The 23,922-nt window shown below is 42.2% G+C and overlaps 1 protein-coding gene across 6 annotated transcripts in view; it reads right to left on the bottom strand.

Moving 5' to 3' along the window:
* PDGFA (platelet derived growth factor subunit A) overlaps positions 1-23,922 on the bottom strand; it is an 81,779-nt gene that overhangs the window by 35,408 nt on the left and 22,449 nt on the right. For 3 of the 6 annotated variants that reach the window (XR_004253933.1, XR_004253932.1, XM_032197621.1), the window contains exon 6: positions 19,334-19,507. Coding sequence is in view for 4 of the 6 variants with exons in the window: in XM_032197621.1 (XP_032053512.1) it covers positions 19,374-19,507 (134 nt within the window). In the remaining 2 variants the exon portion in view is untranslated. The other 3 variants (XM_032197625.1, XM_032197624.1, XM_032197623.1) reach the window with 3 other exon arrangements.

The raw sequence follows: 23,922 nt of genomic DNA, 5'->3' as shown, positions 1-23,922 counted from the left end.
TTGCTATTTTCTCCTCTGAAAGCAATAGAACAGGATGGCAGAAAGAGCTGCTTTCTTCTCTAATGCACGCACCCATCTTCAACAGCTTTGTTAAGTCCAAAGAACAGAATCTCTGTTCCCAGTAATGATGCAAGACCTAACAACCCAAATCCTACATGTAATATTGGCAGACGGGAAAATGATTTCTGGATTGTTTTTCTTGTTCTTAACAACTTGTAAATTCAACAAATGTAATTCAGATGTTATTGTGAGGTAATAAACATGGAACCTCCCTACCTCAGTGTCCAGAAATTTCAGGGACAGATATATTTAACACAGAAATAGTGAAACAGAAACATGGACCTCTTTGTGAACACGGCAAGGGAAAGCCAGAGAGCAAGGCGAGAGAAGAAGGATTGTTCTGAGGTCTTTGTAAGTAAAGAGGGTGGGTGGTGCAAGATAAAATCAGGAATTTGACTTCTCAGGACAGATGGATTTGAAAAAGAAAAAAAAAAATCCACAGGCCAAACTAAAAATGGTTATCATGGTGAAGTTATGGGTTGTTTCAGGCTGCCAAAACAAATAGCTTGCATCCCAAAGCAGTAAAGGTTACATGCATGGAAAATGGAGCTATCCCTGAGGACTAACTAACATACTGCAATTATTATTATAATTCTTGAGAGAGCTTTGAGAAAATCAGGGCATGCTGAACTACCTAGTCTGACTGCATCTATGAAAGTCTTGAGAGGAGATCTTCCAGCTGAGAAATGTTTTCATATTCCTAGTTTGGCTGATATCAGCTAATGCTGTTTGAGAAGCAAAGGCAGTATTTCTTCAGCAATTAACAAGAACAGTTTGAGGTTGCTGATATACTAAAAATGCAATGAATTTCAATAAGTTTGAAGTTATTTCCTACTACGGCTTGTGCCACTTCTGCAGGAGATATTCCCAAGTAAAATGCAATCACTTCTGGAATTTCAGCTAAGTAAGGGTACTGCAGGAAAAAAAAAATAAAATAAAATAAAAAATCCACGCTTTTGAAAATGTTGCATGAATCTCTTTTTATCTGCTATTTTAGTAAAACTGCCAAGGTATTCTGAAAGGCAGTCTCCAGTCTTGCACTTACACCTAATGCAGCCTTTCTGCAGGGCTTAGAACAGATTTAGTTGTATCATTAAGTAATTACTATAGATTTACATTAGCTACATAAGAATGTTACTTCTTTTTGGAGCAACCTACATGATTGCAAGAGAATTTGTAAATTCCCCCATGTCCCATTTTCCTTTCAGGAGAAGTATGGCATAATGGTTGGGGGAAAGGATAGGACACTGGGATCTCCTGGGCTTCTTTCCCAGCTGTGCAAACTATTCAGGAATGGCTTATTTTCTGCAGAAATCAATGAAACTGTGGTGAACTTCCCTGGGAACATGATAAAATACTTAATCTCTCTCTGCCTTCCTACCCTATCCTGCAAGATATCAAGCACACTAGCTCAGCCAGTGCAGCAAAGCCCTTAAGCATACACGTTTTAAGTGCTGAATTGCTGTGGCTAAAGCTAGGGCTTGCGGTAAGCGTGTATCTAAGTGCGCTGCTGCTTCCAGAGCCAGGAATGAGTGGGGGGTGATTATGTTCATCTACCTCCAAAGGATGTTTCAAACATTAAGTAACGAGATTCTTGAAGAGTGGTCACAGGATGCAACAAAGTGAGATTATCTTTTATATCCTTATTCTTCGTAGCTATTAATGGAAGTAGATGATAGAATATCTCTATCTATACATACCCAACATCTCTCCCATCCTGTCAAGGCAGAGCACTATCTGGTAAAGAAGCAGTGTTTTCAGGTTTGAGGAGGGGGAATAAGAAAAAGGAAAAGCTGTTTGTAACACATTAAGCAGATACAGAATTAGAATTTTATACTCTAATCCTCCCCAGAGAAGCCAAAACCTACCTACAGTGTGTGTTGAGTTAGTTCCTCATTCCTTTTTTTTTTTTTTTTCATCTTCTTTTGAAATCATTGAGTGTGGAGCATGCCTTGCCTTGGGGGAACATACTGCTGAGCTGTTACTCACACTATAAAAGGGTGCCACTTCTCTCTCCTCCCTTTGTTTGAGGCCCCATTTTGAGGTGAGGAATGGGCTGATTAGCCAAACCACTAGATCTTGGGGCTCACCAGCCCTGGGGCATGCAGAGGGGTGGGTTTTGGGGTTCAGCCTTGGTGTCTGGCTCTCAGGAGCTCCTTCTGGCTGGGAATTGAGCCCAGCTGAGGAGTGATCCAGCCTGGGATCATGGTGGGGTTCAAGAGCACAGTCTGGAGGTTTCGTATATTATATAACTTTGTTCTCGTCTGGCATATATGATTGGAATAAGAAAGGAGGTTCTTTGGGAGGAACAGCCTCCCATGAATTGTAATTTCTCTCTCCTTAATGATTGCCTTTAGATAGGTTGCAGATTAAGAAGACAAAAAGTGGGTGTCCTCAAAAATTTAAAGCCAAAACCCTTCACATTCTGTTTTAGTGGACTCTGCCCCTCTTCTACTTGCTTTCTCTTTGGCATGTGCTGGTGGCTGGCCCACTGCTGAGACCAATTCAGAGTCACAGTGATGCCCAAGTGCGGTCAGTCTCAGGTGTTTCCCCTTCCACATTAGTGCAGCATATGGCTGAGGCACCTCACAGGTCTCAAGGGCTGCAAGAAAAAGGGGAAATTCTTTACAATTTATAAATTTCATTGAGTTCATACATCTCCATGAACCTGCAGCTTTCCAGCACTCTAATGTACTGCTATGTGAATGAGGAGAAAATCATCAATGCAGTTAGCAACCTACCATGAAATTCTGATTAAATTACTGGATAAATATTTGAGTGGATCTAGCTGACAGGTATGTCATGCATGCAGTCTTAAAATAGGAAGGTAATGGGAAATGAGGGAGAAATGAGCCAAGGAACAGGAACTGGAATGTGATTTCTGGTAATACAGCTCATGTTCATCAGTATGTTTTTAGCAATATAGAGGATGTGTGTGGTGAAACTGAGAGCAAGGCTCCGTCGTTAAAATAAACTGAGAGAAATTGTAGCTATGGAGAAGCAGAGCATTAAGCAGCAGTTCTCCGGGAATAAAGCTGGTGAATGAATTTATGGGGCTTTACATTGGCTGAATCTGGCAGGTAGTTTTTAACATGCTCACAAGAAGCAGACGTAGCTATTTCCAGTAAAACCCTGGGAAGCTGTGGTGGGTGTGGGCTTACTGGAGAGGCATGAGGCTCATGCTAGCCTCTGATGGAGGTAGACTTGGGGCTTTGCGTTGGCTCTGTCATCTGCCATCTCTATGATGGTTGCTCCCTCTGCAGCCTGAGGATCTAGTGTCTAATTTAAAAGATGAAAGGAACAGGTCGTTCTGTTGTACAAACACATCAGGTCAGTGCAGGGCAGCCAGCAGGACTGCTCAAAAACTGTCGAAACAAGCACATGTGTGACTCTGGGCAACATCAGCAAGGGCAGGATTAGGCATCACCACGTCCATCAGGTCAAGCCTGTGAAGGTCTCTAAGGACCAGCTGATCATATTTGTGTCATTCAGAGTCAACAGTCTGGAAAGTAATTGCTTTAAAACATGCCTAATTCATTTTTGACTGATTCTGCAAATGTTTCCCCTTTCCTCAATGCTCCATTGACTGGCCCTGCAAACCATTCAGTGTTGGCCTGCGTGGTGTGTGCAGTCGCTTTGCTCCTTGATGTTACCTCATCAAAGAGAGCTGAAAATGATATTTCCAGCCAGACCATTTTCAAAAGTGGCCCATGAACTCACTCTGCCCTGTGCCCTCCGACTTGCCATTAGATAGGTTTCCTGTGTGTCAATCCAGCTACAGATAGGTGAAAAATTTAAGATTGCAAGATGCTGACCAAAAAAAATAAAATCACGACAGGCTATTTTTGGTTTCAAAATAAATTTCTTTTGCTAGGTCTTTCCAAGCCCTCACCTTAATGTACAGCTGCAGTAGACAAGGAAAACAGGATGCAGGGTTGCAGCATTGGAAGAATCAGGCATAAATCAAAGGAGACAAGCTAGTCCCTGTGTGTTGCCTGGGTTAGACCTCAACCTTTGAGCAAGGTGAGCAGTTCTTGCTTGCTGGGGACTCTCCCTGTAACAGCATTACCCAGCTGCTACAGAGTTTATACTGGGCATAGCCATGTCTCAATTTTTCCTCCCACTGTGTCACCTCCTTCCCTTGTGCTGACAAGTGATTTAGACAGCCTGCCCTGCTGGCCCTGCATTTGAAATGTAAATCAAACACATGGGACATAAAGCTGGGTTTCAAAGTTGACTATTAACTAGGGCGGAAGGGGTGGCGTAGCAAAAACAAACAGTTCCAAGTTCAAGTTTGAAACCATAAGAGCACGCTCAAAAGCCTTCCTCCTTTTCCATCGCCAGCAAATGTGAGGGTGAGCACTTCTCCCTGGGGCAGAAAATATTCATTGGTCCCCTGATTGGGAATTAGAGATGTTAGTAACTGATAATATTCAGAGATTTGATTCAGTTCTGCTAAGCCTACCAACATGCAGCAGTTTCCTGGGCTTGGCCAGGTGAGCAGCAAAACCTGCCTGGATACAAAGTGGGATTCCATTACTTTCAAGGACGATGCAACAGGAAAAAATCCTCATCTTTTTCTGAATTCCCTAAAGCAATATTTTAGATATAATTTACTCTGATCAATGGGCCATGTAGACAGGAAAGTGCCCTGGGACCCCAGCCAGGGAACCTCGGGCACATCATTGCATCTTCGTGCACCTCAGCTTCCCCATTTTTGAGGTGACAGCACCTCTGAAAAATGATATTTTGGAGAGGGAAGCAATACTGTGGTGCTTCCCAGCAGTACTTCCTTATAGACCCAGTTCTCTATTTCTGCCTATGCTGCCATCAAGAGCAGGAAGGGCTCCACAGGCATGTGTGTGTATGCACAGGCAGGTTCTCTGTCTTGGGGCTCAGCTCCACCCCAGTGCTCTCTGAAGGCAGAAAGTACTAAGGGCAATTTCACACAAGCCACTAACCAACCTATCTGTTAATAACATTCCTTTGTTGATAGCTTGGACTGTGTTCAAACAGGTTTGGTCATCTCCTCCAATATGGGAAAGCATTATCCAAAAGGATATCCACACAGGATTATAATCATGCAGTAGTCTTTCTGTAAATAATGTTTCATTCTAGTGAAGTAAACCGTTCTGCTCCTCATTAGGCTGCATCTCAGAGCAAGTTGAAACCAATTTGCTGGAGTAGCAGTGAGGATGTCATTGCATGATCTTCATTTCCACTAAACAACTGGATATAACTCTCTTTATTTTTAGGCTAAACATGCTGAGCTTTAAAACTGTGTTGATTGTAATGTAGCTTTTAAATGATTTGTCGTGGCTGAAGGATTTTGCACATGAAAGTTGCTACTAGCTGATTAGGAAAAAAATCCACCATTGCTTCTTCTATTGCTTAGGAAATTGCAATCCTCAATCTGCAGCTTGAAAAGCATGTTGCCATGGAAATGATGCTTATGCTGTCATAAATAAAAGTATTCTAGGGTCACCAGGGTCTGCGGCATAAACAGGGGTACAAACACTGCCTGGAAAAGTGCCATAGTGGTTTAAACATATAGGAAGATAATTTTAACAGTACTTCACTTTTACTGTTATCATCAGGACTGATGAAGGTTAACTTGTAGTCATAACCTTGGCACGAAAACAAAGCAGAAACAAATCTTAGTTATTAGTATCAATAAGAGTACAGAAAACAATATTGTAGCCCTCCTGACCAGTATTTCTCCACTCAGTCAGATCAGTGTTTCTCACCCATTTTACACACATTGAACAGTGAAATGCATACATACGTGTACTTATTCGGGGGCAGTTTTACCCAATTCTTCAACACAACTCATGAGACGTTAGGAAAAACATCTGATGTTACAAAATGCTGTATCATGGACTACCTGATCATACAGTGAATATTCTCTGATTCCCCAGCTACATCCCTACATCAAGCAGAGGAAATTGGCCTTTGCTTTGTAGGAAAACATTCTGGAACAAGAACCTGTCTGAGGGAAGGAGCCCTTGTGCCTTTCGCTGCTCGTATGTGAAAAGGACAAAAGGCTGGGAAACATCTCCATATGGGAGCAAGAGACAGCACTGACACCATCAGAAGAAAGAGAAGAAATTAAGGAGACATGAAGATTTCTGTAGGAATGTGCATTTTGGAGCAGGAAAAAAAAAAAAAAAAAAGCATGCTTTTGTTATGTTTAAAGGCAGAATTGTATCGAAGGAAGTGGCCTCAAGAAAAGGTGGGAGACTTCTCTTAATGTAGAAAAAAAGCTGGGAAATGCAGGCAAAGGAGGGTAGATCGGCTGGGATGGCAGAACCCCAGCTAACCTACCAGTTTGGAAACTGAGGCACAGAGGTTTTCATCTTTTGTTACTGTCCCACTTATGTTATAGCATCTGAAACTTTCTCCACAAGCCCTGTGTGACTGCTATTATGTATAGACTTAACTGTATGGCTGGAGCTCTGGACAGTGTGAGCTCCATCCGCAGGGAAGTGAAGAGCACAGGTCTTCTCCAGAGGTCTCCTCCAGAGGTCTCCTGACGCCTGGGCCACCTGCTCCTGTTTCCATGAAGGAACACCATTGCTCCCAGTCAAAGTGCTTTTATGTTCAGCAGATGCATGAACATCTTTGGGTTTATATCTTAATAAGGAACTGAAATAAGGGACAAACAGCAAAACTGGGAGAGGCCAAAAACAGAGGGGGGTTGGGATGCATCAGTTTGTGTGAATTTTCAGGAGGAAAGCAGGCAGTTACTGTTTCTGGTGGGTTCTTAATTGTTCAATGGACTGCTCAATGGCATTAAATGGGCCATACTGTGAAGCTGCCTTGGGCATTATCAGATCAAGGATACATGCTTTTCTCCTTGTATTTTTTAATACCCACACAGGCATTTAGAGCACAGGCAGTCACTTTAAATAAAACTACAGAGATTGCAAATGCCACAGCTTACTTGTTTACTTACTGTTTCTTAGTCTGCCCAAAATGTGGAAATAATGTTTCCAGAGATGCTGGAATTTGTGTGTCTGTTGAGGATCCTGGCTCCTGTCCTGGCTGATATTGCATATTCAAGGGATGATTCATTCAGTCCTGAGAGGGAGGAAGGACTGTACCAGCTGTACCACCTCTCCTTCACTGATTGACAGCGTGGAGATGTTTCCACGGGGAAACCTGTGCCTCCAGGTTAAGCCAGCAATTATGGAGCAAACAAAAGAGAAGTGGAAAGGAGAAATGATTCACAGGGAGAGGAAACAAAAGAGAATTGGGAGTTGATGCCAGGCCAGGGTGACGACAAAACTTCCACTTGTCTCTGCTGAAAATGTGCAGAGCATTGTGTGTTTCTTTCATGTGTAAGTTAATGATGTCCTTTGCCATCTGCAAGGGAAGATCTGGCAGGGAACAGATCTTTGGGCTTTGCCACCCCACGCCTGCAAAAGGGTGGAAAAACCTACAGCCAGCAGCCCTCAAGGAAGGTGAGTATGAAAAGACCCAACACTGATAACCCTGACAGCTCCACTAGATAAAATAAATTCAAGAAATGGGTTCTCCTTTTGTATTCCACTGTAAAAAATAATAATAATAAATAAATAAATAAAAATGCTGCCTCTGCTGAGATGGGAACTGTGTGGGATACAGGGCTGGTACCACGCACATTACACACCTCGCCATGGATTTATCGCAGAAGGGCTTGCCAAGGCTTTGAAGGCAGCTGACGGCTCCCAGCTGGCCAAAAGCTCGCTCGCGTGGCCTCTGCAGCTCCTTTAGGGGAACAGGGTGGGAAAACTGGGCTCAAAGGTTGCCCAAATGACCAAGAGAAGAAAAATTCCTCCTGCCACTCCTCTGCTAATCAAAGGGGTGTGGAGAGGAAGTTACGATCTCTCATGTCTCGCACTGCCAAGCAGAAAAGAAATGGATTTTATGTACTAAATACACAGCCAATTCCTATATTAAGGGAGAAGCCTTCGCGCTATCAAAATCAGTCTTGAAATCAATCTTGCCTGTGGTGTATTAGGTTGCTGCAAGCAGCCATGTGTTCCAAACTCCCTTAAAACACCTTTCAACAGACCTAATCTGTTTACTTCAGCCCTTGGCTGCTGGCGGTACCTGGGACTTCGCCTCAGAGGTTTCCTACAGTTTGTGATCTGAACAGGTCAAAGTTTTCAGAGGCGGGGAGAAGAGAGGCAATTCCTCCCCTGCCCATACAAAAGCTACGTGCCTCTGAGCTACTAATTTAGAACCAATGAATCAGAAATAAGTAACATGAAAACCGTCCAACATTCATGTTTGCAGAGCACCTCCTCGGAGCAGACAAAAGCATTGTGTCAACAGGGAAACTGCCATTGAGAGCCTGCATGGCTAGTGGCTGGCTGTGTTTAAACAGCTTTGGCGGAGATGTTAACATGTTGCTGGGGAAGCAAGAGCCTGCACCGATGTAGGTGCCCTCCTGCACCCCGAGCTACTGTCCCCACCACGGGACAGTTTCCTTGTTTGATTGTTTTTTTCTGATACTGCCTGACATTCATAAGTTTCAAAAATCTTTTCTTTGAATAAAACCTTTTCCAGCTTAAAAGATGGACAGACTGTGGCTCTGCCCACCTGCACACCCTTGTACATGCCTCTGGGTGCTTTGATGACGTTGCTAGAGCAGTTCTAGGACACACAGACACATCTCAGACCACCAGGACAGACAGACCTCCTTGGCACCAAGACCTTCTGGGTTATGGCAATCTGCCCGGCATAGCTCCTGCTTTCATGGGGTGAGGTCACTGGGGAAATCAGTGTCGTCCCATGAACCTATGAACCATTCCCCAAATTTTCTCTTCCCTCAGGCTCTCAGTGTGTGTCACACAAGCCTGGGTTACACGAAACACTCAACCCATTGCCTGAAGGACTGGAAATTATGGTTCCCATGGGCACAGAGCAATTACCCTACAGGAAGAGTGAAAACGTCAAGGAACACGTAGCACTGAGATATATTGCGTTAACCAGAATACGTCTATCCACGTATCAATCTCTATTGACACACACCTATTTCTCCTCATGGGTGGGTATATATTTATATGCACCAACCTCCAAATACCTCTATAAAGCCGATGAGTTTTTATTATCCCCACTTGCAGATAGGATAGCAATGGTACAGAAAGTGCTGCGAGCCCTCTTGGCTGCCCTTTCTCAGGAGGGGAGAGTCTGCATCTTATCTTGTTGGGAAATGTAACAGAGGGAGCCGAGTTCTCCCAAAAGCCAAGTAGCTCCTTGGAGCGGGAGTCTTGCTCAGCTCTCACTTTGAATCATGCTGGCAAATAAACATGAAAGTGAAAACGGTATTGTGAGAGGGTTACGCAAGAGCGGGCGGATCCCGGGACTGAGCCATTGTTCCAAACATTTAATTAACTTTATGAAAGCTGATTAAAGGAAAATCTTTAACCTCCAGGGAAATCCCATTTTCCTTCACTTCCCATACCTCCTCAATTTTCACAATGTAAGAAGGGAAAATGTTATTTCAAGGCATGAGTCATATCAGCTACAACCTGATCTTTGCATCTGTCATGTCCTGCAGCTTAAATAATCATTAGCAGTGACACTAAACGGGGACACTTCTGAGGCAGCATTTTTCCCCCGTTATGCCATGACCTGAATTGCCATCATAATTTCTAGACTTTGTGTCACCCTGGCACCATGACAAGCGTTCACCCACGCTCAAGAACTAAGAGTTTGTCTGCAGGGACAGAGATACCTTTGAGGACACAGCATCTCAGATACAAAGTGTTAATGACATGCCACGGCCCGGCTTTGTAGCAGCAGGAGCTGTTTGCTTTGGTCACTGCGGCGAATTCCTTTGAAGGCAGGAGACTGAAGCACCATCTCCAGTGCCTCCCCATTTAACCTTGAGCAAATCACTTACCCTTTCTCTTCTCCTGGAGGTGGGGATAAAGCCACAGGAACCTCCCTCAGGGGTACTGAAAACTATAATGGAAGCAGCCAGGTACTGAGGATGTGCAGGTGGAAAGTGCTATTGCAAAGTTACTTTACTAGAGATTTTCTGTCAGCTGCAGGGTGTTTATGATCAAGCACAGTTTCCCTTTCCTCTCCTCCTTCCGCCCCTCCTCCCCAAATTCAGATGTGAATGTGCTGCGTATTGCCTCTCCTAGGCCTATTTTAATTATACAGCATAGCCAGCCCATAAAAGACTTAATCCCACAATCTAATCTTGGAGGCAAGGGACAGCTGACTGTCAGAGGAGTGCCCTTGAGGATGCAGCTGATGCAGCCGCCCTGCACAGCTAACACAGGACAGCCAGGGCCCTGCTCACCCTGCCTGCACCTCTCGGACAGTGACAGCACATGGGTGGCATCACACACGCACCATGGCCCTGGGTCATCACCTGGTTAACAAGAGCCTGTGTAGAGGGTGGCTATCTGGACATCTGGATCTAATTCTCAGGAGTACACACATGGTTTTAGTCCTTCACAAGCTTATATAAGTACATACGCATATAAATACATGATATAAATACATCCTCTAGCAGCAACAACACTTATGTGAATCTTTAATGGTTCTTTCCATCTGTAGATCTCACAGGACAAAGGTGGGAGATCCCAGAAGTTCATGGTCCATTCTAAAAAGGGGAAAAAGTACCTTCTCCCATTGCTGCCTGCATGTCTCATGACAATAGTAATAATAATTATTATTATTATTATGATACAACAGACCATTCTTACTACTCATGTCTGTGAAGAACAGGCACTGCTTTTGTACACACACACAGACATCAATAAGGCAGAAGCTTTATTTACAGGATGAAATTCCTCCTTCAAAAAGTGCTAGAAATGAACCGAAGGAATATTAATGCAACATCATGAATACCAAATGCATTAAATTCTGATTCAATAAAAGGCAGACAGCTGGATATTCTGATAAAAACGGGCCTTTATTTTTTAATTCTTCCTTTCATTACCTGGACTCTGTTGGTCAGAGCAACAAAATATAGTTTCTTTGATATGCAGCAAAACTGAAAACAATCTTGCAAGTAGCACAAAACAAAAACTCCCACAAAAGGGAAAGCTATAAAATTTGAGAGGCAACGAGGCTTTCAGAAATGCCAGCTTCCCAGTGCAATGGCTGGAAGGGTGGCCTGGCCTGGCGGCAGTTCAATCATTTTGTAACGAAGGACAAATACTTTCAACATCCTGAGAAAGAGGGTGGAGGGGAGGGGGGCACGGCTCCCTTGCTTTCCCTCCTCCTGCTATTCTTTCTCCTCCCTCCCCCCACCCCTTGGATTTTCAATAGCTCTTTAGTGTTTCCATCAAAGGCTTTTACCATTCATCGTCCTTTCTGGTGCCTGCCTTCCACCTGTCTATCCATCACAGCCCTAACCCAGGTCCCCTTTTTTTCCCCCCTTTGCTATTTTTCATGCAGTGGGATTTGTTTATAAGCTTCTGTATTACCTAAGCTTGAGGGGAGGAGGCTGCTGGGAGGAAAGTGAGAAAGCAGGATTAAGGAGTAATAATTCAGCTCCGTTGCATTTCCATCTGAACGGTCATAAAATGTGCAAATCCTTTTCCTGGGAATTTCATGTCAGAGACCTTCCCTGCTGCTGCCCTTCATGTGCTCCCTCTCATGTGAAACCTAGCCTCAGGAAAACTGCTTGCAGCTCCAAGGACAGCAAGGGGCACGGCAGGAGGGCAGGGAGAAGGCTTGTACCAGCACGTGAGCATTCAGATGCGGCTGCAAGCTACAGACAAGGGAGTGGGAGGCAGCAGGGACTGAATCCAGCAGGATGGGAGCAGTAAATGAGGAGAGACTATTTAATCCAACAGCTCCCAGCACCCCCTGCCTATAATCAATTAGCCTGGGTAAAAAATAAGTTAACTTTTCAGGACAATTCACTCTGTGGGAAAATGATACAGGAGTATACATGATTCACATTGCTATCATCTTGAAGAGATTCTACTGTCTCCTTTTTAGCTCATCAACTGTCACGAAGCACCAAAATAGGCATTTCTAGACCCCAAAGGCCCACCAATAATCCGTATTTGATAAAACTCTGTCAGAAGGACCACAGAAAGATATGGGTTAATGAATCTTTGTCATTGATTCAAACAGAGGTCAATGTGGCTGGATGTGGCTTCTGTAGGGAGGAAGGGACCAAAAAGCTGAGTTGTGTGGGTGTACCCTTGCTACCTTAACAAACACAACCAGAATAGCAAGTAGTGGTAAAAAAGGGGCTGTCTGGATCTACTCCCTTAACCTAATGAGCCTACAAACCTTGTTTTGGTGGAACTTCATGCCATGTTTGCTGGACCTGGCAACAGCTGGAAACACTCTTTCACTTACTGGCACATCTTGGAGATACTGAGGATCACCCAACAGGTGTCACATGTCAAAATAAGTTCATTTATTTGATAGGTATTTATTATTTTTCAATAAAATTGAAAGAGATTGGTTTCCCATCAGAAGCTCAGTTCTTTGTTTGGTGGCTTCTTGAACAGTTTGACCATACACATGACAACACAAAATATATTTCACCTGCTTGCAGTAGCAGTTTGCTATAAACTCAGTCCATCAAGGATTTACAATTCTAGCAGCAGTGGGGTATATATGAAATGAGAAGCCCTTTCATCCTTAAACTGCTCTGCAGTCTTATCGAGATGCTGGAAGTCATTGTTTCTAAGGCCAGAGGAGTGCAGGAGTTCATTCAGCCAGTTCAGCTGTGCTAGGAGATGGCGTGCAAATTGGGTCCAAAGATGAGAGAAACAGCAGCCCTTGGTTTTGTGGAACAGTCAGAAAGAAATCCTTAATGACGTTAGCCTTGCTTTTCAGGCTGAAGAGGAGCAGTATTTCCACCAACTACACGATCTCAACTCTGCCTTCCCCGAGGGCACTGCAAGAGGACAGACTGCAATCGCTCACCAGCGTCACTCTCAGATGTCTGTTCTTCCCACCCACCAGCAGCCTCGAACCTGAGCATGTCTTTGGCACAGCAGGTGGTATCCTTAATCCCACGGTGGGCCAGCCCGAAGCCAAGATTAGCAGAAGAATTTGTTTTCATTAAAATCCAACCTACCATTACCATCCTATCTGATGGTGCAGTTTTCAAATGCGCATGTCCAGCTATTCTAGCAGTAGTGTTTCTTCAGGGAAAGGGCAGTTCAGCAACCTGCCTCTTCACTTTCTAATGTCTTTCTTTTAATCAACAAGTAGCTAAGACAAACACAGCAAGGAATGTTAAATGCACCTCCTCACGGAGAATTTTGGCGGCAAGGTCAATGGAATTGGGATTTTGCCTTCATTATATTTCTTTTGACTGTAGAACTGGTCTGATTTTCCTCCCAGAGAATTTTTTATTATGGGCCCATGGAAAAAATAAAATAAACAGAAAGAGACATACAAATAAACACTAATACGTGCAGGAAAAAATACGAACCTTAGCACCATGCACTCCCCTCATTATTAGACAAAGGTTGGGAAGGGTTCACAAGTGTAAAATGCTCATGTGAATTATGAGATTACTGCTCAGTTTTCTTTCAAGTCGTGGGCTGGAAACAGATGGTGGCTGTAGCATTTATGACGGCACAACATGTTACTGCAAGCCTAGCCATCTCTCTCTCTCTCTCCTCAAAAATGCAGCTGCAAGGAAAGTTGTGGAAAATCAGATTAATAGTCTCTTCCACCACACAGTTTTCCAGCCCTTCATGCCTGGCCAGCACATGGACAGAGCCATCTTGTATCCCAGCAAGAACGCTCTCCTAATGCCTCTCCTGAATGGTTACCACTGACTGGCTCATTTGATGGCTAGTTAAAATGAGGGGTTTGTTAGCATCTTAAAAAAGCCTCCAGAAACCAGGTCCTTAAGGTCATAGTAGATGCCATGTGACCCCAAGCACTCCATAAGGGAAACACTCAAAAAGAAGCAATCAGACTGTCTTTCAGCTGTTTATTATTTATACATTCAGTTCAGGCCAAGCAGGTTGATCTATAGGGAAACAGGAAGACAAATACAAACATTTGCAAAAGCCTTTTCATGACTTAGGAGCCTAAACCTCACTTTCAAGCATGAGTAGAACTTTTTACAAGGGCCAATGCTTCTTGGTTTTCAATAAGACGGCCTTCCAGCAGCCACAAGTTTAGAGGTATCTTAGTGGCTAAAGATAGAAAGAGCAGCTAACCTAATATTTAAGTATTTAGCCTGTATTTAAGAAAAAAAAATGCTCAAGCTTCACTGCCTGGATGCTTCAGTCCTGATGCAAATGCCCTGCTGCCTGAAGTATGTTCAAACCTCCAGCAAAGCTGCCCTTGCAATGTGAGTGCAGTATGAGTGAAATATCCCCCATGGGGGGATATTCCCTATACCAGCTGGTGTTACCTTGGGACAGCACATCTGCACTTGAAACCACAAGATGAGCTACAGCACAACCCCTCAGCTCTCTAGCCACCACCGAGGGGCTTGTTTACACCAGGGAACAATTTAAATCGTGTGACACTATGCTGTTTGTCATCCACAGGATCTCCGTGAAATACTTGTGTGTCACAATGCCTCTGAGGCCTAGAGGAGCAGCAACTCACTAGCAGAAAATCCAGTAGCTTGGGATTTGGGTCCTTGTCCAGAAACAGATTTTTAGGATTATTTCTTCAATCAAGTTAGTTAAGAATCAGGCGAATACTAATTTTCAGGCAAGTGTCACTGGTAAACCTGAGTATCCATGCTGCTTCCCTGACTTCCCTGGCCTCGCTAGCTGATAGAGAACATCAGTACCAGCTTCACCACGTTCATCCTTTCATATTCAAATGTGATCCTGCTGTTCTCCCTACAGCTGCAGATATGCAATGCAGTGTTCTGCCTTCTGAGGTGTAGAACAAGACAACTGAAACCAAGACAGAAATCTACCGTTTCCTTTACCACCTTTCAGCAGCTCATCCAGGAAGTTGCTACAGAAATACAACAGTGTACACATTTGAAACTTTAGAAAGCCTTTTCCCAGAGGTAGAATCTTTCTAGCCACAGTGTGTCTATCATACTTTTAAAAGATCCAAGGCCTTTCTTCTAAGGTACAAAAGGTACTTTTTTTTTTTTTTTTTTTTTTTTTGGAAATTCCATCCTGCAAAATTCATTAGTATCCTATGCAACAATGTATTTCCTGTAAATAATGAGCTATAAAGTGTATTAGAAGTTTCCACTTCTGGTTTTATCTTTTCCTGATCTAGTCTGCAAATTCTTTTGAAGTCACTTAAAGTGTTCTTCATGTATGCTTGTTTTAGGAAATACCAGATCACTATTGGCAAACTTCTCCTTAATTAAGGTAGATAGAGGAATCAAGATGATATGATCTGCTTAATTTTCCACCTTTTTAAAGATTTTTAAGGATTTTTTTAAGGATTTTCTTTTCACTTGCCTTAGAAAAGAAACATGCTGAAGAAAATAAGGAAGGGAGAGACCTCAGAGGCCCAGAGAGGGCAGCCATTGCTATCTATGGGCTTTCTACCGTAGCAGAACTGCTGACAGAAAGCCACTGAAAAGTTAAAGCTGTCCTTCAGTACTATGGTATAGTTTCCTGAAAGGTTGCAGACCATTTCTGGAACTAGCATCACTCCGAGCAATGCACAAAAGGAAAACATCATGTTTACACTGTTACCGCAGCAGGCTATTTGGGCCCTCAGTTCATCAAGCCAACTCAGATCATGCCTAACTTGAAGCACGAGTAACCTCAAAGATACATCTCACGTGCTTCAGGTTCAGCTTTCCACTGAGTACCTTGCTGAATCACAACTTAGGGGAATGCAGGGAGTTAATGGAAAACACTTATACTTGCTAACCCTAGCTGCTAAGTCCCCAAACTCCCATTAGATATACAGACATGGCCTAAGCGTTTTGGTTTGGCCAGCAGGCTCTTCACAACAAATGGATACAAGCTGTTAGGCAAACCATTCTGAAGTGCACGTAAGAGAAACAGAAATCCCTGAACAAATCGTGACAACATGATTTAAAAGCAGCATTTGTGGCCATCAGTAAAATGCACAAGCTGAGCATTAACCTGCAGGACTTATACGTGGCTTGTTGAAGAAACCATTCTAACTGTGATAAATTGCTTCTGTTGCTTTTTTTTTTTTTTTTTTTTTGGTGTAAACCCATTGCAGTCAAGGGAGAATTCAGATCCTGAAGACATATTTTAGTAGCTTCCTTGCTCCAATGAGAGCTCTGAGCAGCTCAATTTGCTATGGGTGAGTTTGGACCAAGAAGAGTCTTCCCTCCCAAGTGCGTGAGCACAGAGCACTCAGTTTCCATGGGAATCTTGCTGCTAAGTAGATACCACCTCTCCTCAACCACGTCTTGCAGTATGAGACCCTCCCTTGCACGAGGGACATGTCAGCGTCAGGAAACGGGTCCTCTAGGCAAGGGGAAAAGGGGGAAACTGCAGGGCTTGGTGGCAGCCAGGGAGGATGCATCTTCATACAGGACCTTTCGAGCATGAGGAGGCATATATTGGCTTCCTTGAAGTGCTGCAGCATCTCTCCCTCCTTCTCTGGCTCCACACAGCAGGCACAGCTGGGCATCAGGCTCCAGCAGGGCAGGGCTCAGAGCAGAAAATCTGGCCTCTTATAACTCCCCTGGTCTTCAGCTTAAACCAGCATCACCTTTCTACAGAAAAGAGAGGAAAAACCAAAGTGCGAAGGAAAAGGTGAAGTATGGCTGGAGCAAGGAGGAAGCCCCATCTGAAATATCAGGCTGTTTCAGCAGTGAACTGAGCATGCAACAGGTACTTGAAACGTCACTGCTGGAAAACACTTTCACCAAACAGCAGAAAGCAAACCTGAGGTTTGAGTGCCATGGCCTAGGGAAGGAAGCAACATCCCTGGGTCAAAATTGGCTGCTCTGCAGAACAGAGACAGAGGGATTTTGAAGCTAGCTGAGGTTTACTGAAAATCTTGAAAAAAGAATTAGGATCAGATGCTGAAGTCCCTTAGACCACTGAAAAAAATGTCACAGCCAGGAACTCCAGCAATTCTGGAGTGCTCTTGATACTTCAGTGCGGTCTACAAGTTTGAGTTCACTCCCAAAGGAATCTGAGGCCGCTCAGCACTTCACCCACAGGCCCCCTCTGAACAGAGTCTTCTTTCTTGTGGTCAAACAGGGGATATCTCGAATTTATGTCTTGCTTCTCCCCTCGTGAGCAAACAAAACAATTTATATGAGTAATTCTACCCACTAATTGCCAAGGAAAAGTCTGGTAATGAATGCTTTGCATTTTTGACAGGTCAGAGGCTTCCCTAAACAAAGTTGCTGTTTTATGTTTTCTAACAGCACATGTTCACATCCGGGGACCTTAGCAAATTCCAGGGTGGATGAGTCTCTGTGGGAAATTGCTTTTCCAGATTTTCTTGTTTTAACTGCTCCAGGAAATGATTCTATTTTTACAACACTAAACAGCAAAATATGAAACCATTATCTGCTTCATGTCAAGAGTTTCGGGTCAATTCTCAGGTAACTTGTCATCTCTAGTGAAGTCAATAGGGTTGTATCTATTTCTGTAAGTTAGTGATCTGGCCAGTTGTGTAATTGGTTGATCAGTTACTAGAACATAGAGCTAGCTACCATTGGCCTAAGGAGTGTCCCATTTTCATGTCTCAAAGTCCATCCAAGCCCTCATGTATCGATAAGTGAAGTATTCAGGTATTATGGTCTATAAAGATGATTATTAACTGCTGAAAGATTTAAGCACAAACATTTTCTATCAACAGCTATTTTGTCACTGAATAATCACTACATGTAGTAGATTTTCTGTATTCTTTTTTCACCTGCCAAATAAGCCAGGGTGGGATTTTCAACTGTCTAAAATGCTTTTCTTCTACTAATTTCCAGTTCTTCTCAAGAATCAGGATGATTTTTAATCCCCGTGGATCATCTGCACTTCTGGGTGTTTCTATTCTGTGCATGCCTGGTCTTAACAGCTACTCTCAGTTTCAAAGATGGACAGTAAAACCAGTTGCCTTCATTACAGAAGGTCAAAGTTAGTTTACAGAGGCCAAAACAGGCCTGATCTTGGAAGGATGACTGTGCAACTTTCAGGTTGGGAACTACATATTCTTGGCTTTACACCTAACTGAAAAGCTCACCAAACATCCCTCAAGAAACTAGCATACAGAAAACAAACTTAGAGACAATATCCAAGGAAAACAGTACCTAACCTATGACTCGTTCTTTGATTTACAACTGTGATTGTGGGCCCCACCTTACAGTCATATGCCATGATAATAGGTAGCAGTTCAACGAGAACCAGCCATAACTTTTTATGTGTTGTAGTGATTCTGAGCTAATTCAGCACATAATTTGGCCTGATGCAGCAAATAATTAGAATGACTAATGGGACTGATAACATTCCACAACTGAAAAATGAATGATCAATCTTCTGATCTTGTGCACTTTCTTCTTCTTCTTCATTTTTTTTTTTTTACCTAAAATGTGCCACATTTCACATGAATTTTTATCTAATTCTTTTTCCCATCTCAAATTTTTCTGTTATGGATATGACTGTGAGTTTTCAAATTATGTTCTCTGATGTACCTGAACAGATCATCTTAAAGGGGATCACTGGATCACTGGCATTAGTAATGGTGGTCCTGAATCCACCCATGCCAGGAAAATAGTTTTTCAGAAAATAACAAATACAGCAAGACGGCAACCTCCATGGAAGCAAAAGAGAAGGGAATTCTCCTAGCTATTCTCTTTGGGTTTATTTCCAACATACTTCAAGACTCTAAGGACAAGAAGACCCCAACCCTGTGCCAGAAAAGCACACTCTGCACAAAAACAGTAATAAACATCAACTCTGCTCCGTTTGCCCAAAGTCAGTGGGATGTTTGTCCAAAGTTACATGCATGTTTAGGCACTAGTTTGAAGAAGGGCAAACGTGTTTTTCCATGTTAGGGCCTGGGAAAAGAATTCAGGATTGGGCCCATGATAAAAACAGCTCCCTTAGGAAACGTTACTCACACCATAAAAGGAATGAATAACAATGATGTGAGAAGTACAATGAAAAATTGTCTACTGAATTTTCGCAAATTCCCATAAAATATGAGTCTTCATTTTTTCTATGTGCGTAATTTTTACTACAAAGTCACGAAAGGTTGACTCCTTAGAAATGCAGGAAATGACCAGTTCATGATAGCATAACAGGCTGCATAAGTGCATGGGCTGAAAGCTGGATTTGCATCCGTCACTACATTCTTTGATATGGCAGTGGTTTTTGATCATGTATCCAATGCACAATAATTAGGCAAAATGACTTACCCTCAATCTTTTCAGTATTTAGCTCTAAGGGTGCAAGGATTCATTCCTGGAAAGGGAAGATGGTCGTGTGATTTAGGGCACTGGATGAGCACTCAGATCTGAGTCCTATCCCTTGTTCTGCCATAGCCTTGCTGTGTGACCTTGCACAGTCATTTCTCCATGCCTCGGTCTCGCCTAAAATGGGATAACAATAGTTCTTTATTTCAGAGGGGGTATGAGTACAAACCTGTTCAAGGCTGTGCTGCAGTGAGACACTACAGCAAAGAGCAGCACAGAAAAGCTCAAACATGAATAATACCTTCTATTAAAATGTGGGAAAACACACAGTAATTATTTGAATAAAATAAAAAATACAAAATATAGGCTTAGTTTTGGGGAATAAAACACTGATGGGCTTCTCTCTTTTACCTGAAATTAAAGCACACATAAGTGGGATCCTCAAGGGTTTAAACAATCTTTATCTAGAGATCTGCTAGTCTAGAAGCTGTGGAGTTAGAAACACCAAGAAAACGACTTCCTTTAAAACAATTATGTACCTCTGCTTTGTTTCTGTTTTAAAGCAACCAAGATTTTCAGCCCAAGAGAGGATAAGTTAAATACTCAGGATAAGATTTTCAAAGTCATGGAAGGGGCTCACAAACATGATTTCCTTCAATTTACTGTAAAATATGAGCATGCAAATCTGAGGGAGCTTTGAAACTTCATCTTTGCTTTTGGGTACACTTTCAAATTAAATTATGAAGGGAAAGTGAATTTTAATTGAACTGTCAGATGTCTGGAATAGCTTGAACACCACTATTCCAGAGTTACACTGCTACTGGAGTTGGACAGAGCTTCAGCAGCAAGCCTTCAGTAACGAATATTTTTCCAAATGCAAAGATGAATCTTTTCCTCTCCACAAAAGCTTGTCTATATAAGAGCATTTGTTTTTCACGTGGGGGATCAGTTATGGGCCTGTTGGCCTGGGAGACAGGATCTCAGGGCACATGCCTAGATAAAGCAATTGATTTAGAGATAAACAGATCAAAGACTGTTCTCTCAGGCAGGAGGAGAGCGAAGAGATATATGATGAGAAAGAACCTAGGAAGGGAAAATCCTTCTTGAGAAAGAGAAAGATGGGAAAGTCAGGCAGAAAATAGCTGTAAAACAGCCCATAGAACAGGAATATGGACCCAAGGAAGACAGCCGAGAGAACCTGGAATACTGAAGCCCACTGGAGGGAGGAGATGTGTGAGATGCTGTTCCAAGCAGAGTAAAAAGCCTAAGCTCAAAGACATAGAAGAACCAGAGCTGCCTGGAAACCTCCAGGGCTGGAGAGGAGCAACTGCCTTCAGCCACCACGCACTAACAAAGCAGATGCCAAGCAGGACAGAGAACAGAAGAAAAGGAAAGAAAACTGGCACATATTCCTTGATTTCACTCAATAAAAGCAACTGAAGGGCAGCTCAGGAAAGATGAAGCACAGTATTAAACGTAATGACTTGACTAGAGAATCAACACTCATGCACCATATTATAACATGGAGATTGTTTTCAGGCACTGTCTTCCAAATATGCTTTTCGATCAGAAAAGACCACAAAATCAGACCAACAACTTCTGAACCTTTGGACAGAGGAAGTGACTGTAGAATGTAAACGGAATAACATTTTGCCAAAACACTTTGTCCCTAAATCTCTGCCTGGTTTGTGCAAGGACAAAAAATGACAAGATATTTAAGGATTGCACGGAAACATGACTTTCAACAACTACCATTTTAAATTCATTCCTTAAGTGCCCCACTAGCCCTCCACCCCATGAATAACAGAGTTGTTCAACACATATCTGGCGGCTCCAACTGCTCACACCCTTCCCTCTAACACTCCACATGTTGCATTCTAAAGTCCAGATGGAGTCCAGCTCCAACAGTGGAAGAAGATATGACACGGCATTCACAAATGCACAGAGAACTGTTTAATTTACAGCCACAATGGTGAAACAAACCATTTCAGAGCTTGGACATTCAAAGTTAAGTCTGACACTCATTCTTATATTCACTTATTGTGCTTAAGTATTAGAGAACACAGGATTACATTAACAGTACACAACAATCTGAGATCCCTGCAGGACCGAGTAGTGAAAGGGATGAGCAAGAATGAGGGACCAGCCCCTCAAGTGGTGTAAGCTGGTACAGCTCCATTGCAGGCAACAGAGCAATGGTGATTTACACCAGCTGAGGATATGGGCCTTGAAATGTCCAACTTAACTTTGAATTGATGTCTCCTGTGTCACAACCTTTAATGTTACTGTTCCTTCTGGTTGTATTTGCCATCTCAAAGAAGGCCTACTAACACCATAGCCTGTAATGTTCAAAAGGCTGGCGGGTAATATCTCAGCCGAACAACAGTAAATGATACTTATGTCATGACACTACTCCTCATATTTTAAAACCATGGACTGGATCCTCATCTGATGTAAATTAGCTTAGGGGAGGCTGAAATCAAAAACTTTTGCCAATTTATAATAGCTGAGAATATAGCCCTGAGATTTTTGTGTTTTCTGCTGCATGCCATATAAACACTGTGCTTGAGAGCAAAGACTCATGTGCGTTTCATTCCTTGTAACAAAATTAACTCAACACTACAAGTCTCAAACAAACGACTACTGGAGAAGACTCTGTTCAGTCTTCATTCCCGTTTGGTTTGCTGAATTTGGCATAACAAATTTATTTGCTGGCACCAGTAAAATGCATGCCTTGGCCTGCTCTTTTCCAGGACTTTAACAGAGGGCCAGACTCCCTGGTGGTGTAAATCAGCAGAGCTCCATTATACTCAACAGAGTTACTCCAGGGAATCTGGCCCACAGACTTGAATGCAACCTCTTATGCCAGTGCAACCAAAGGACTCTCAAAAAGTTGTTTTGCAAATTATTCCACTTAAGTGACTTTGACATCCTTTTATATCTGCACAGTGTCTGAGTGGGTCACATAATGCTTTTCATCTACATGATTTTAATGGATAAATGATTTTTTTTCATTAGATATCTTTTAGACAAAAACGGAACGGAGCAACATTATTGGCATCCCACTGAAACATAAATATATAAATTACATTTTATACACTTTTTTAAACGCAGACACATACATTCATGTGCATAACATTGTGAACAGTACACTTAGTGGAAAACAAGCACAGACAATCGTAGTTAAATGTATTTCCAGTTTTGGTGCTCAACAAATACACTGGGAAAATGATCACAAAATAGAACGGTGACTAACTCTATCTCTGCATTAGCATCTGAAGCCAATAATGCCTGTTAGCTAACATTGCTTTGTTTGGTTGAAATTGGACATAGCTACTGGAACGGAGGGGGAAAAGGGAGGAGGATGTTTGAACTATATTTAAAGAAATGGAAAGGTTAAAAATCTCTCTCTTTTGTTGTTTTAAGGTTCTGTAGTTCATTCACATTTGAAGATATTTTTGATTTGAATGGAAACACTGTCTTAAGATAACATTTTGTCGTTCCAAACTAAGAGGAGAAAACTCTTTCATCTCTTTGTAGATGTTTCACAAAGAAAAGAAACCAGTAGTTCATTTTACATATCCAATGAGATAATCCAAATAAAACAAAGGGTACATAATCCAAACTACTGGGGTGGGGCAGTGATTTTGGCCAAGTGAGTAGCCATGTCATATCTGGCACAGACCTAAATTTCCAAAGCAGTAAAGAAGGATTTAGCCATGTGGCTCCCACTGAAATCCATGGGGAGCTGAACATTTAATCCTTTGGCACTTTGAAAATACAGGACCTTCTGCCAGAGTATTTTATCTGCCCTGCTATAGTTAAAATAGATTTTGATGTTATTTGGGCTATTCTACTACAAAAATATGACCACAAAATGCTTTTTTTTTCTTTTTTCTTTTTTTTTTTTTTGGTTCAAGAAAACATAGCAGGCTTTCTCAGGTATATAAAACTGTTAATTTTTAGATAAAAATACAAACTTCACCTTTACAAAAACACATATTTCTGTTGAATACACATAAAGCATAACATTTTACCAAAAATAAAGAACTTTAGGTTTTGTTCAAATATTTGCAGCAAGGTAGTTCCCATGCCACCATGACATTGTACAATGCAGATACAAGAATTTGTACATTTCACACAGCTCCAACATGTGAAATAAAAGTATCTGTATACTGATAAGAATGACAATTGCTAACACAATATCACTAGTAGGCAACTGGCATAAGTCTTAAAGAAAAAAAAAAGAAGGATTTCTGCATGGATATCCTATGATTTGTTTACGCATGTCTCTTTTTTTTCTCTCTTTTTTTTTTTTTTTTTCTGTTTTTGTAATGCTTTAAATTACGGGGGAGGTTGGGGAACATAAACCAAGAAACGTCTAGAAAATTATGCATAGGTATACCATTTTTATTTTAATACATCTCATTAGTTTGCATCCCACTAGGAGAAATACCATAATGTTTTGTGTTCTGCTTATTGTTATACCAGTCTTTTATATGTGTTATTGGCAAATGTAGTCCAAGAGATAATAAAAAGCTAGGCAAAGAGTAAAAAGAAAACTTAATAATCACTTTATGGTGTAAAAAAAA

This window comes from Aythya fuligula, chromosome 15 (genome assembly GCF_009819795.1).
Source record: "Aythya fuligula isolate bAytFul2 chromosome 15, bAytFul2.pri, whole genome shotgun sequence".
In the NCBI taxonomy this organism is placed as follows: Eukaryota; Metazoa; Chordata; class Aves; order Anseriformes; family Anatidae; genus Aythya; species Aythya fuligula.
Note: the sequence above shows the minus strand (reverse complement) of the source record. Positions and strands in the feature narration are given on the sequence as shown.